Source organism: Scyliorhinus torazame, chromosome 3 (genome assembly GCF_047496885.1).
Source record: "Scyliorhinus torazame isolate Kashiwa2021f chromosome 3, sScyTor2.1, whole genome shotgun sequence".
Lineage (NCBI taxonomy): Eukaryota > Metazoa > Chordata > Chondrichthyes > Carcharhiniformes > Scyliorhinidae > Scyliorhinus > Scyliorhinus torazame.
This window is the reverse complement of record NC_092709.1, coordinates 61301405-61316955: the sequence shown is the minus strand read 5'-3', so window position 1 is coordinate 61316955 and position 15551 is coordinate 61301405. Positions and strand designations below refer to the sequence as shown.

Below are 15551 nucleotides of genomic sequence, written 5' to 3'. Positions count from 1 at the left end.
AGGATGTTTCCTCTTGTGAGTGATTTGAGGACTAGAGGGTATAATCCCAGAGTAAGAGATCGTCCATTTGAGATAGCGATGAGGAGGAATTTCTTCTCTCAGGGTAGTAAATCTGTGGAATTTCTTACCACAGAGAGCTGTAGAGGCTGGGTTGTTAAGTATGTTCAGGGCTGAGATAGACAGATTTTTCATCATCCAGGGTTATGGGGATAAGGTGGGTAAGTGGAGTTGAGAATTATCAGATCAGCCATGATCTCATTGAGTGGCGGAGCAGACTCGATGGGTCAAGCAGCCTACTTCTGCTCCTATGTCTTATTGTAAGTATTTTTGGAAAGCTGCAAATGAAGATAACTGACTCCATTGTTGAAAATCAGTGTTGTTAAGACTCTCAAAAATAATGGCCAGTCGGATGATGTAGAAGGGCCCTTTCCTTCCAGTCTGAAACCCTTAACAGTACTTTTCTGAATTTACATCTGAAAGCAAAATTGCTGACTCATTGCATTGTTGTCATTTAAACAGTCTTAATTCATCTGAATGACACCATATTCATTCAATCTGTGATTTTCTGAAGTAAAACTGCCCTACAGATGTAATGACGCCGATCATTTGGTTTAGGTTTCATTACTAAATGTTGGGGATCAAGAAAGATCAAAATTTGCAAAATTGTTTAAAATTGTAATAGAATGTATTTGTGAATGTATTGAGTATATTGAATGGAAATTCAAAAATAATTCACATATAGTTTTATTTATATATAAAATATATATATATTATATTCCACACACCTTAATAGAACATTAAATAGTAGAGAACTTTTAAACAAAATTCAAAGTAACTTTCTTTGTTTTATATAGCATACCAACATCAAAGGAAGATGCTTACCCTCCTCCGCAGGTCCCTGAAAAGCCTGTTTCAAGTGTCAATCAAACTCCCGTTGAAACAAATGAATTTCCTCAGCTGCCAGAGGGTTTGGAGAAGAAGCCAATTGTACTTAAATTTAGTGCTTTGTTGGATGGTATTACCATTGGTGCAGCACTACTGCCATCTCTTAAAGCAGAATACAAAATGGGCAGGATGAAAAGCCATGGAATGACAGGTACTAGTGTGTAAATTGGTATGAAGGTAAATGGTTACAGTCACTTTATTGGAGTTTTGCAAAATTAAAAGTTTTGCATTAAATAAGTGGGAACCGTAAGTCATTTAGATTTTTTTGAACTTACAACTTTGTAAAATTAATCAGAATGTTTCACATTGGAACCATATACCCTGAGATATGCAATAATTCTAAATGTATGGTTTCAGATTTCAATGTTTTACTTTGAGGTACTATTTTAGAATTCATTTTCTTAAACAAAAAATGCTGGTTGTCTCTACTATTTCCTTTGGATCTCCTGCTATTTAAATATAGAGCTGCTTGCACTTTGAAGACTATTAATTAACCTAGTTCAAGAGTAGAGCGTCAATTTATAGGAGTAGAATTAGTGATTATAGGATAGATAGTCGAAACCATTTGTAATCCTTTCAGAATAATGACTGGAAATTTTCAGTGAAATGAAGTCTTATCAACTCAGTGCAAATATTATCGCAGTGGGTTCTACTATTTTTAACAGCTTACATTAAAAAGTAATTGATTCTATTTGCATGGACCTTTTCCCGGGTGAGGGTGCCAATGCAGAAGAATGAAGCAAGGGGTGGCCCAGTGGTTAGCACTGCTGCCTCACAGCACCAGGGACCTGGGTTCGATTCCGATGGAGTTTGCACATTCTTCCCGTGTCTGCGTGGTTTTCCTCTGGGTGCTCCGGTTTCCTCCCACAGTCCAAAGTTGAGCAGGTTAGGTGTATTGGCCATGCTAAATTGCCCCAAGGTGGGCTTACGGGGATAGGGTGCTCTTTCAGAGGGTCAGTGCAGACTCAATGGGCCAAATGGCCTCCTTCTGCACTGTAGGGATTCTATGATAAAATGTTTGACTTCTAGCACCTTGAATCAAAACAATACAACTGAAGCTGAGCAGAATATAGCCTCCTTTTCTGTGTCTTAAACCCAATTTAACCTCTTCCACTGGATACGTGATCATTTGCAATTCTCTTGTCAACCATCAGTATAATTTCTGAGTTTGTTGACGGGGGTTTTGGGAGATGGGGTGCATGTTATTTCCCAAATTATGGACATTTTGAACAGTACAATTCAGTAGGGATTGGGTTCAGACTGCCCGACAGATTTCGCATCTGACCGAACAGCTGGCAGGCAGAGGAGATTTAACAGCAGTTTATTTTGACATATAACTCGCAAAGTTAGGGGCAACACAGTGACACAGTGGTTAGCATTGCCACCTCATGGCGCCTAGGTCTCCGATTCGATCCCAGCTCTGGGTCACTGTCCATGTCCAGTTTGCACATTCTCTCCGTATTTGCTTGAGTTTCGCCCCCAAAACCCAAAGATGTGAGGGTAGGTGGATTGGCCATGCTAAATTGCCCCTTAATTGGAAAAAATTAATTGGGTACTCTAAATTTATTTAAAAAGCCAACTGGCAGGGTTGAAAGTACAGTGTGTCCAGCACCACAGTTTGTGATCATTTTATTTTCAAGAATGTTTTCAAACCATCCAGTATTCAAAACACAAATAGAAGAAAAAGAACGCTGTGATATACTGTCCCAAGCTACCTAATTTGGAAAAGAATGATAGATATCCTCGACCAGGTTATCCCAAAATACAACTAAAGGTGAACCATTTCATTTTCATAGCTGCTTGAGATGACGGTTGTGACTGGGGCCCTTGAAAGAAAATGAAACCATTTGAAAAGATACCTTCTGCGGGATGTTCTGCGCAATCCACCATGTATTTCACCGCGATGGGGGCAACCCGCCATTGGCCAGTGGTGGGTTCTTCTGGCCCTGCCATTGCCAACGGGGTTTCCTGAATGCACCCCTCTCCACCGGGTAGCAGACGGCAGGGATGCGCCATCAGCAGTACCGAAAGATCCTGCGGGCGTGAACGGCCTGAAAGTTCGGGCCCTTGACTTGATTGACCTCACTGTCTTTCAAAATGCTTCCATTCAATTGTCTGGCTAAGTGGGACTGCCCTTGTTTGATTCCCCTCTTTCCTAACCTTCTGCAGGTAGAGAACATTCAACAATAGCTTTTCTTCCCAGCCCTAGACCAGTTATCCTTAGAGTCATCCAAAAATCTATCTTTGGCGTGTTCCCTCCTATTTCTCATCTGCATGTTGCCTATCAGCAACATCATCAGTTTTCACATGCATGCTGATTTCACCTAGCTCTACCTCACCAACACTCTTTATACACCCTTTGATTACCTCTGTTGTATTGCTTGTCTGACACCCAGTCCTGGCATCTACCATAAACAGTTCTCCACTACCAATACTTTCTACCTCCTTGGCTACTCTTCAGTCAGTTTCTGTTGAACCCTTTATCCATTTTGTTACTTTGTCTTAGCCTTCCATCTTCCACCCTCTGAAAGCCTGTGCTCACCAAAGCCATTTCTGCATGTAACCTAATCCATATCAAGCCCTTCTCACCCTCTCAATGCTTGCTGATCAGTGCTACCTAGCCCTCCAATACCATGATTTTTTAAACTCTCATACTCAAACCCCCACCTCTCCCGCTGCCATGTAGCAGCCAATATCTGTAACCTTGTCTCGGCCTTCAAACCTTTTGAGAACTCTGCAGTGTTCCAACTCTGGTCTCCTACTCATCACCAACTTCCTCAGCCATTCCTTCAGCCATCTGAATCACAAACTCTGAAATGTTCTCCCAATATCTCTCCACATCTTTTCTCCTTTGAAACCTCTTTAAACCCTGCTTCTTTGGCCAAGCTTTTGGTCTCTCTGTTGTAAGATCTCATTTGGCTAATTGTCTAGTTGTCAGGGGCTGGTTTAGCTCACTGGGCTAAATCGCTGGCTTTTAAAGCAGACCAAGGCAGGCCAGCAGCACGGTTCAATTCCCGTACCAGCCTCCCCGAACAGGCGCCGGAATGTGGCGACTAGGGGCTTTTCACAGTAACTTCATTGAAGCCTACTCGTGACAATAAGAGATTTTAATTTCATTTCATTTCATTTCATATTGCTTTCCTGTCCAGCAACTTGAGATGCTTTCCTACGTTAAATGTGCTATATAAATGCAAGTTGTTGTATGAGAAAGGACTTGAGCTGTTCATCAGCGCAACTATCTACTGGTTAGGAGACAAGTTATTCATATTTTTTATACAACCTAGTTCAGGTGGAGCTTTCATCCTCGTAATCGGCTTAATAACTAAAGTTAAAACTAATTCAAAACAAAAATGAAATCTCCCTATAAATTTAGAATTAGTCCATATGAATTTTGCTGGCAGAAGCAACTGTATATGAATATCTGCTGTTAATTATAAATTCAGTCCCAAGTGCAGAACATTCATTGTAGATGATTTTCTCTTGTACTTAAAGGACTTTTCCAGCCTGATTGTCAATGGCAAATTTGTACTAATGTCCTTCCCCGTTCAAAATTCAATATCTAGATTGTAATACCTAAAAGTATAATGCTGTGCCACTCTTTCCCATCCTGTCTGCCATTTTTACAGTTACCCAATTTTTGAATAGGGATAGGAATGGAACATGGGAAGAAGAAGTCAAAATCCATCTTGGGCTGCATTTCCGTTGTTGGGACTATGTCCCCAGCCCGGTGTCAACACTGTGGAGTTTCCCGTCAGAAAAACTGGTGTGAAAGGACCAAAAATTCCGAGCCCTGCAGGGGGCTAGCAGGGACCCGGCGTAGATCTAGCAGCTTTTGCGGCAGAAATGAGCACCCGCACTTGCAGGTCGGAGGCCGCGCATGCGCACGCCGGCGGCCTCCAGCGGCCACGCCGTGCTCCATGGCGGACTCGGACCGCGGAGCTGGACCCTAAAAATAAACCCCAGACGGCCGCGAGCCCGACCCTGTCCGCCTGCACAAACATTTCCTGGCCGCCCAAAAAGCCACCCGGCCTCCGATCGGCCCGCCCCCCGACCAGTATCCCGCAAGTATTCCGAGCGGCTTCACACATTAGATCCACGCCGTTGGGACTTCGGCCGGTCGGGGGCGGAGAATGGCAGAGTGGGCCTCTGGCAATGGCCCCAGGTAGGCCCTAGGCGGCGAGGCTTACTGCCCGAGTACGCCGCTTTTCGGGGCCCGCAGAATTGGGGAACCGCTGCTGGTCCCGATTGCTTGCGGGAAAATGGATTCTCCACCCCCCGTGCTTGCCACAATTTCGGCGTCAGGATGCGGAGAATCCAGCCCTTTGTCTATATCCCTGTCCTATATGCCCATTGCCAACATGCTTCTGACACAGTTGTTGCTGTTCCATTTCCCAGCCTGCCTCAGTGACCTGCTGGAATTCAGAATTGTTCCCTGTTTTTCCCCAATGAGAGTAAACAAGGATATGCTATTAGGTTTACGACTGCCCATAGTTTAAAAAAAAAAAAATTTTATTAAGGTTTTTACAGAATATCAATAACAAAATGAAAAAGGAACCCGACAGGCTTAAATACAAAACACAGTCAAAAAAAACAACCCTCCATATCCCTCTCCCTCCTGTACAAAAATAATAAATTAACACCCCAACTTAACACAGAGCCAACATAGCAAATATATACACCCCCTCAGATCCGCCAGTGTAATTAAACATAAATAACGTAAACGCCCCCCCAAGTTGCTGCTGCCATTGACCAATGTCTACCGTTCTGCCAGGAATTCTAAGAACGGTTGCCAACGCCTGAAGAGCCCTTGTACCGACCCTCTCAAAGCGAATTTCACCCTCTCCAAGTTAATAAACCCCGCCATATCGTTGATCCAGGATTCCACGCTTGGGGGCCTCGCGTCCTTCCACTGAAGAAGAATCCTCCACCCGGCTACCAGGGACGCAAAGGCCAGAATACCGGCCTCTTTCACCCCCTGCACTCCCGGCTCCTCTGCCACCCCAAATATTGCGAGCCCCCAGCCCGGTTTGACCCTGGATCCTACCACCCTCGACACCGTCCTCGCTACACCCTTCCAAAATTCCTCCAGCGCTGGGCATGCCCAGAACATATGGGTGTGGTTTGCTGGGCTCCCTAAGCACCTAACACACCGGTCCTCACCCCCAAAAAATCGGCTCATCCTTGTCCCGGTCATGTGTGCCCTGTGCAGTACCTTAAACTGCATGAGGCTGAGCCTCGCGCACGAAGATGAAGAGTTCACCCTCCCTAGGGCATCTGCCCACGTCCCTTCCTCGATCTCCTCTCCCAACTCCTCCTCCCACTTACCTTTCACCTCCACCACCGAGGCCTCCTCCTCCTCCTGCATCACCTGGTAAGTTTCCGAGATCTTCCCCACTCCCAACCATCTCCCCCGAGAGCACCCTGTCCTGTACTGTGCGTGGCAGCAGCCACAGGAATTCCACCACCTGCCGCCTGGCAAAGGCCCTTACCTGTAGATGCCTAAAGGTGTTCCCCGGGGGGAGCCCGTACTTCTCCTCCAGCTCACCCAGGCTCGTGAACTTCCCGTCCACAAACAGGTCTCCCAAACTTCGTATCCCTCCCCGTGCCACCCCGAAAATCCTCCATCTGTTCTCCCTGGGACGAACCGGTGGTTCCCCCGTACTGGGGTCCACATCGAGGCCCCAACTTCCCCCCTCCTCCACTGCTCCCAGATTTTGAGGGCAGCCGCCACTACCGGGCTCATGGTATACCTCCTTGGAGGGAGCGGCGCCGTTGCCAGCGCCCCCAGACTCGTACCCACACAAGATGCCGTCTCCAGCCTCTTCCATGCAGCCCCCCCCCTTCCATCACCCACTTGCGAACCATCGTCGCATTGGCGGCCCAGTAGTAACCACAGAGGTTAGGCAGCGCTAGCCCCCCCTATCTCTACTCCGCTCCAGGAACACCCTTCTCACCCTCGCGCCCACACAAACCCCATTATACTCCTGTTAACCCACCTAAAAAAGGCCTTCGGGATAAACACGGGGAGGCACTGAAACAGGAACAAAAACTCTGGGAGCACCGTCATTTTAACTGACTGCACCCTACCCGCCAAGGACAGCGGCAACGCGTCCCACCTATTGAACTCCTCCTCCATTTGCTCCACCAGCCTTGTGAAATTAAGCTTATGCAGGGCCCCCCAGCTCCTGGCCACCTGGACCCCCAAATACCTGAAGCTCCTCTCCGCCCTTTTTAGTGGGAGCTCGCCAATCCCCCTCTCCTGGTCCCCTGGGTGAACCACGAACAGCTCCCTCTTCCCCATGTTGAGCTTGTACCCCGAGAAATCCCCGAATTCCCTGAGGATCCTCATTACCTCCGGCATTCCCCCCACCGGATCCGCCACATATAACAGCAAGTCGTCCGCATAGAGCGACACCCTATGTTCCTCCCCACCCCGCACCAATCCCCTCCAGTTCCTCGACTCCCTCAGTGCCATAGCCAGGGGTTCAATTGCCAGTGCGAAGAGCAGGGGGGACAGGGGACACCCCTGCCTCGTCCCTCGGTGCAACCGAAAGTACTCAAACCTCCTCCTGTTTGTGGCCACACTTGCCATCGGGACCTCATACAACAGCCTGACCCACCTGACAAACCCCGCCGCAAACCCAAACCTCTTCAGCACCTCCCACAAGTACCCCCACTCTACCCTATCGAAGGCTTTCTCAGCGTCCATTGCCACCACTATCTCCACCTCCCCCTCCCTCGCCGGCTTCATGATAACGTTCAGAAGCCTCCGCACATTCGCGTTCAACTGCCTCCCCTTCACGAACCCCGACTGGTCTTCGTGGATGACTTGTGGCACTCAATCCTCGTGGCTAAGACCTTCGCCAGCACCTTGGCATCTACGTGCAGCAGCAAAATCGGCCTGTAAGACCCACACTGCAGGGGATCCTTGTCCCGCTTCAGGATCAAGAATATCAGTGCCCAGGACATCGTCGGGGGCAAAGCAACCCCCCCCTTCCTTGCCTCATTAAAGGTCCTAACTAGCAACGGGCCCAACAGGTCCACATATTTTTTATAAAATTCGACCGGGAACTCGTCCGGCCCCGGTGCCTTCCCCACCTGCATGCTCCCTATCCCTTTGGTCAGCTCCTCCAGCCCAATTGGGGCCCCCAATCCCGCCACCAGTCCCTCCTCCACTTTCGGAAACCTCAATTGGTCCAGAAAGCGGCCCATCCCTCCCTCCTCCAGTGGGGGCTCGGACCGATACAATTCCTCGTAAAAGTCCCTGAAGACCCCATTGATGCCAACCCCACTCCGCACCACACTCCCTCCCCTGTCCTTAACTCCCCCGATCTCCCTAATTGTCTCCCGCGTCCGGTGCTGATGCGCCAGCACCCGGCTAGCCTTTTCCCCATACTCATAAATCGCCCCCTAGGCCTTCCTCCACTGCACCTCCGCCTTCCAGGTGGTCATTAGGTCGAATTCGGCCTGGAGGCTGCGCCTCTTCCTCAACAGTCCTTCCTCAGGCACCTCCGCATACCTCCTGTCTACCCTCACCATCGACGCCTTGAATGACACCTTCTTTCCCACCAAGATCGCCACCCCTCGATTTTTGGCATCCAGCCCCGAATGAAACACCTGACCTACCCGCCCTTTCCTCAATCTTACCTGGTCTGCCACCTTCAGGTGTGTCTCCTGGAGCATGACCACATCCGCCTTCAGGTGCGCGAACACGCGGGCCCGCTTGACCGGCCCCTTCAGTCCCCTTACATTCCAGGTTATCAGCCGGATCAGGGGGCTACCCGCCCCCCTCCCCCGCCGACTAGCCATAACCCCTCCTCGGCCAGCCACGCGCCCGCACCCCACAGCGACAGTCCCCCGTCTCGACCCCCCCCCACTCGCTCCAGCTCCCCCTTGACCAGAGCAACTCTATTCCCCCCCCCCCGGCTAGGACCCCTCCTAGCTGCTTTACTCCCCCCATTGCACTTCCGCAAGTCAGCTGACTCCTGCTGACCCCGGCCACTCCTGCCTCTCCTTCGACTCCTCCCATTGTGTGACACACCCATTCCCCATCCGCAGGCTCTCCACCTCCCCCTTGCATCCCAAGCGCGGGAAACAACCCCCGCTTCCCTGTCCCGGCCCCGCCCCCTCCAGTCTTCAGCGCGGGAAAAAGCCCGCGCTTACCACCTACCTGGCCCCGCCACCTCTGACGCATCTCCTTTTACAGGCCCAGCCCCCTCACCCCCGACTCAGGCCTCCCCCTCCCCCGCGGGGCCCCATCACACTGCCGGCCATCCACCCCTGTTCCATTTGCTTACCCCCCTCCAAGAGCTCCCCGACCAACCCAACCAAAACCGTGCCCAACCCGCCCTAACCACCCTCACCCAACCAGAAAGAAAAAAAAACAAGAGCAAAGGACCCCCCCCCCCCCCTCAAAAAGTAACATATCAACCGCAATCCCCAAACGCCCATTCCGACCCTCAATCTGTGTCCAACTTCTCGGCCTGAACAAAGGTCTACGCCTCCTCCGGAGACTCAAAATAATGGTACCGGTCCTTGTAGGTGACCCACAGTCGCGCCGGCTGCAACATGCCAAACTTCTCCCCCTTCCTATGCAGCACCGCCTTCGCTCGGTTGTACCCGGCCCTCCTCTTCGCCACCTCCGCATTCCAGTCCTGGTATATTCGAACCTCCGCGTTCTCCCACCTGCTGCTCCTCTCCTTCTTGGCCCACCTGAGCACACACTCCCGATCAGCAAACCGATGAAACCGCACCAGCACCGCCCGCGGAGGCTCGTTAGCCTTGGGCCTCCTCGCCAGCACTCTATGGATTCCTTCCAGCTCCGGGGGCCCCTGGAAGGACCCCGCTCCCCTCAGCGAGTTCAACATGGTGACCACATAGGCCCCCTCGTCCGGCCCCTCCGGGAGGCCCAAAATCCGCAAGTTCTTCCGCCTCAACCGATTCTCCATCTCCTCGAACCTCTCCTGTCATTTCTTGTGGAGCGCCTCGTGCGCCTCCACTTTTACCACCAGGCCTAGGATCTCATCCTCATTGTCGGAGATCTTTTGTCGGGCCTCGCGGATCGCCACCCCCTGGGCCTTCTGTGTCTCCAGCAGCTTATCGATAGAAGTCTTCATCGGCTCAAGCAGGTCCGCTTTAATCTCCCTGAAGCAGCACTGGATAAACTCCTGTTGCTCCTGCGCCCACTGCATCCACGCTGCCTGATCCCCATTTTGTTCTTCTTCCCTCGCACCTTCTTCGGGTCCACCACCACTTTTTTAGTCGCCTCGCTCCTGGTAAAAGCCATATACTGTCGGGGAACTATTTTACTCTCCTTCCCACAGCGGGAAACGTCGAAAAAATTCCATCGGGTGGCCTGAAAAGAGCCAAAAGTCCGTTTTGTGCGGGAGCTGCCGAACGTGCGACTTAGCTCTGCATAGCCGCAACCGGAAGTCTGCCCATAGTTTTTTAATATGGATAAAAGGCTCCATTATATATCGTAGTACCATGAAGTACTCTTTTTACTTATTATTGACATTGGGATTACTGTACTTCTCTATTGTGCATTTTCTTTTGTTTGATTGAAGTTTGAAGGTGTGTGAACTGAGGAATAGGAGGCAAATACACGAAAGGGTTTTTGGTTACTGAGACAACTGGGATGAAGTTGGACCTCATAGTTCTCTAAAATGAACAATGTTATCCATATGTTTTCAGTGGACTCTGTGGCTTGGATTTTACGGCCTCGCCCGCCCAGCAAGATATTGATCAATGGCAATCACCATCCTGTGGGTTATTATTGATCAGAAACTGAACTGGACTAGCCATATTAATACTATGGCTACCAGGGCAAATCAAAGGCTTGGAATACTACGGCGAGCATCTCGCCTCCAGAACCCCCCCGAAAATCTGTCCACCACAAGGCACAAGTCAGGAGTGTAATGGAATGCTCTCCACTTGCCTGGATGAGTGCAGCTCCAACAACACTCAAGAAGCTTGATACCATCCAGGTCAAAGCAGCTCGCTTGGGATTGCTCCCCCTTCCACAAACATTCAAACTCTCCACCACCGAAGCACAGTAGCAGCCGTGTGTACCATCTACAAGATGCACTGCAGTAACTCGCCAGGATTCCTTAGACAGCACCTTCTAAACCCATGACTACTACCATCTAGAAGGACAAGAGATTAGATACGTGGAGCCCCTCCAAGTCACTCACCAATTCGAAATATATCACTGTTACTTCATTGTTGCAGGGGCAAAATCCTGGAACTCCCTCCTTAACAGCACAGTGGGTGTACCTATACCTCAGGGACTACAGCAGTTCAAGAAGGCTACTCACCACTGAAGGGCAACTAGGGATGGCCGTCAAGCATCAAATGCTGGCCTAACCAGCGATGCCCACATCCCGCAAATGAATTTTAACAAAATATTATGATTACGCCGAAGTAAAATGGCAGTCTAAACGGCCCGCCGCATCTGTCAGGGGGGAGGGGGGGGGGGGGGGGAAGACATGTCATTGCGAGGCCGTAAAATCCTGACCTATGTAATTATCAGGAATACTTTGTTACATGCTGTGATGGACACCAATAGAAACGTTGTGATAATAAAATGTGCTCTTCCAAACATTAGGAGCCCAAACTAGGTTCACATTTGAGCTGCCGAATCACAGACTGCGTTTCCAGTCCAAAGTGACTCCTGTTGATATGGCAGCATTACCTCCATCAGCCAGCCTTAACCTACCACAAGTCACCATGTCCGGAGAATACATCATGGAGGAGCATGAAAGTTACCCCGACAAATCCTGGAATGGGGACGAATTCCCATTGAAACAAGGCAATTATCTGCAGGGAAACTATTTACGTTGTGTTGCTGAGGTACGGTTGTGGTTCGACATTTATCAAGTTGCATAGAGATTGATGAATTTATAAAGCTTCCTTTAGTTGTAATGATGTTCATTGTTTGTTTATAGGTTGGTTCCTTTGAGCACAACTTGACAACAGATCTTTTGAATCAACTAGTCTTTGTACAGAAAGTTTTCATGAAGGAAGTCAATGAAGTTATTCAGAAAGTCTCTGGTATGTGGGAAATTTCCTTTCAATTTGTGATTAATTTTAAAAATCGTTCATCTACATTATTGCTCATTAAGATGTTTTACTCCTTTTGAATATAATCAAACAATTTCTGTTTTTTATGTTCCCTAGTTTTTGGCTCTCCTTTAATATATGTGTTTTGTTCTTGTTAGACCACTAAGAACAGGATAATTTCCTGATACATTGATGTACAATTTGTAATTCTTGAAGAATAATCATTTTTATGAATTACAGAAAAGATCACTGGGGAATGAAGAATCTTGAGATAACTGCTCTTTGCTGTTGTGCTCAATATGATTTTTTTAGAATCACAATTGATCCAATGTGATCAACATCAGCCTTCAAAATGAATGAGTTGGGCTTGATCCAGGTCTGTTAACTGCAGTAAAGGCATTAACACTGCTGTTGCAATTGACAGCTGCATCTACCAGCATAATGGGACAAAATAGGAAAAAAAGAGCAGCATTGGATTGCATTCTGAGCTGCTGGAAAACCAGATTTTTTCAGGAATATTCCTTTAGCAATAGCTTCCACTTCTGGGATTACTCCTATCCAGCAGCAGTATCTTTATTCAGGATACTCAAAATAAAAACTTTTGAAAAACTTTCCTTTGTATGGAAATATAAATATCAACATTGCAATGTATATTTTTACAATGTTGTGTTTATCTGTAGGAGGGGAACAGCCTATCCCACTGTGGAATGAACATGATATTTTAATGGATGGAGAAAAGCCAAAAATATTGCTGTACTCTTTGAATCTGCAATTTAAGGTAATAACTTCAATTGTAATAAATATAAAAGATTAAATATAGATAAAGGGCACGATCCACCAGACATGTTGCGCGTGACGCTGCCGGGAGAGGCCTCCCGTGTGCTTCCCGGCAGCCAGAAGGCCTCCCGAGATCTGCTTGTCAGCAGGAAATCTCTCCAAGTGTGGCCTCAGTGAGGAGAAACTCCCCGAGGCCAAAGAAAGCCGGTAGTGTGCCATTAAATAATGGATGATTCTCGGTGCTGCAATCGCTGAGAAACAATCCTCCTCCTCACCCCCCAAAAGCAGATTTTACCTTCTGTCCACTGAATCGCGTCCATTATGTCAGTTTAATGTGTGAAAAGTGATATGTGGTACTTATCCCACTTCCACTTCCACAACCAAAAGGAAATGTACCAAACACAGTAAAATACATGATGCAGAGGGCAGACTCCTCATTTTTTAACTATGGCCAAGCTTTAAGTGACATTGAATTTTGGCTTACTTGTGAAGGATTTGAATTCATATAAGAATGTTGTGTTGTGGATTTGGTATTAGATAGAATAATATAATAGTACTTAATATCCTTTTTGGAATATTTAACTTTGCCAAATCTGTCTGTTGTAGTGAGACGTTCATTTTAATCAAGTGCGTATAAATGTTTGCTGTATTTTGTTATTGCCCCCTGATTCGTTTTCTATGTACTTTTGAATGCCACATACCATTTAGTGATTGAATCAAGGTCTCTCTAAGTATCTTTTTTTTATTTTATAAATCTAGAGTACCCAATTTTTTTCCAATTAAGGGGCAATTTAGTGTGGCACATCTTTGGGTTGTGGGGGTGAAACCCACGCAGACACGTGGAGAATGTGCAAACTCCACACAGTGACACGGGGCGGGGATCGAACCCGGGTCCTCAGCGACGTAGGCAGCAGTGCTAACCACTGGGCCACCGTGTCGCCCTTCTACAAATATCTTTTGTAAGTCCCTATCAGATTATTTTTTACTTTTGTCTGCGTGAACTTCAAAAAGAACATTTTCTCAACTTCAGTTCAGGTGGTGAAAAATAAGTGACTTTGAGTTATGGGAATATTTATTGGGTACTGGAAAGGAGATTCTGTGTGATGCATTACGTAATTTTTCTAAGCTACGTCTTGCAAAGGATATACCAACATGATTTTTTTCTTCAAATTGTGTTTTGGGATTACAACAAATATTAGAATTAATGTCGCACATAACTATGATGCATTCTGTTTTGATCAAGTTTTGGCAGTTGTCTAATGCATTAACTTTTTCAATGGAGAAAGTATTGAGACCACTGCTCTAAATTTAACCTGCTATAAAATGTTGGGAAGCAAAAAAAAAAATAACTGCGTTGCAAATTTCAAAATCAATGTCTACTGTGTTGCTTCTTGTTCAGGGTATCCAAGTTACAGCAACTACCCCTTCCATGAGAGCTGTAAGGTTAGAGACTGGGTTAATTGAACTGGAACTTTCAAATCGCATCCAAACTAAGGCTCAGCCAGGTGCAGGCCGTAACAGCAGCTATCTGAAACTTTTTGGTAAATGTCAGGTTGACCTGAACCTGGCATTAGGACAAATTGTCAAACATCAGGTATGTTTTATCATATTCAAAATGCTAACTGTATAGCAGTGAATTGCATTTCAATGCTTTGCATATTCCAAAATGTGATGTAATGAAATTAAGAGAAGGAATTGTTTTGATGATGTACAGAATAAAACAGCAAATATATAAAATGAATTAACCAATCTGTTCTTTTAAAAACAAAACAGAGACTTCCTAAATTGCTTAATTCTTTACATTTGTTCTTTGAACATCGGCACTTCTAACATGGTCTCTTTATTGCCCATTTCCAGTTGACCTGAGAGGCAAGTGGGTCTTTTAGATGTTAGTCCCATGTTATTAATTACAACTGAGAGGTTGTTAAAGAATACCTTAGAGAGACATTAGTGAATGATTGGGCTTTTACACATTTATATTCATGTTTTGTTCATTTTTTGTTGCTAAGAAATAGGAGCAGGAGTGGCCATTCAGCCACTTGAGCCTCCCAGCCCTGAAATGACCAGAATTATTGAGGTCAGTCTCAAAATCTGACAGTTTCAAAGTTTGCCAAAGCACGATTTGAATTCAGAATGTATGATTTGCGAGTCTTGTACCATAACCATAACAAAACCCAATGTGAGGAACTGTGTCCCAGCACGAGTTGGATCTTTCAGAAAACTGGGAAAGACAAAGAAAGAAAACTGCGGGAAAAAAATAGTGAGACATGCAGTAGGGAGTTTAAAGTGCTAACAAGGAAGAATTTCTAACCACCACCCTTGACATTCAGTGACATTTCAATTGTGAAATTCCCCACCATCAAACATCCTGTGGGCCACCATTGATCAAAACATTAACTGGACCAACCATATAAATACTGTGGCTACAAGAGAGGTCAGCGGCTAGGTTTTCTGCAGTTACAACTAACTTCGCGATTCCACAAAGTTTTGCTGCCACCGACAAGCCAAAATCATAAATGCGATAGAATAATTTCCACTTGTCTGGATGAATGCAGGTCCACAACGTTCAAGATGCTGGTCACCGTCCAGGACAAAACAACCATCTTGAGTGGCACCCCATCATGCCTTTGCATATTCACTCCCTCCACCACTAGCACAACGTGACTGCAGTATGTACCACTTACAAGATCTTCTGCAACATCTCGCCAAGGCTTTTCTGACTGCAATCACCCCATCCCCAAATCCATGAACTCCACCACCTAAAGGAC

The 15551-nt window shown here is 47.0% G+C and overlaps 1 protein-coding gene across 10 annotated transcripts in view; it reads left to right on the top strand.

Annotated features, from left to right (window-relative positions):
* The window catches only part of kiaa1109 (KIAA1109 ortholog), a 626997-nt gene that overhangs the window by 432312 nt on the left and 179134 nt on the right, over window positions 1–15551 (top strand). For all 10 annotated transcript variants that reach the window (XM_072495716.1, XM_072495713.1, XM_072495719.1 and 7 more), the window contains 5 exons: window positions 855–1096; window positions 11552–11796; window positions 11892–11997; window positions 12687–12784; window positions 14183–14377. In XM_072495716.1, the coding sequence (XP_072351817.1) occupies window positions 855–1096; window positions 11552–11796; window positions 11892–11997; window positions 12687–12784; window positions 14183–14377 (886 nt within the window). The remainder of the gene's footprint in view (window positions 1–854; window positions 1097–11551; window positions 11797–11891; window positions 11998–12686; window positions 12785–14182; window positions 14378–15551) is intronic.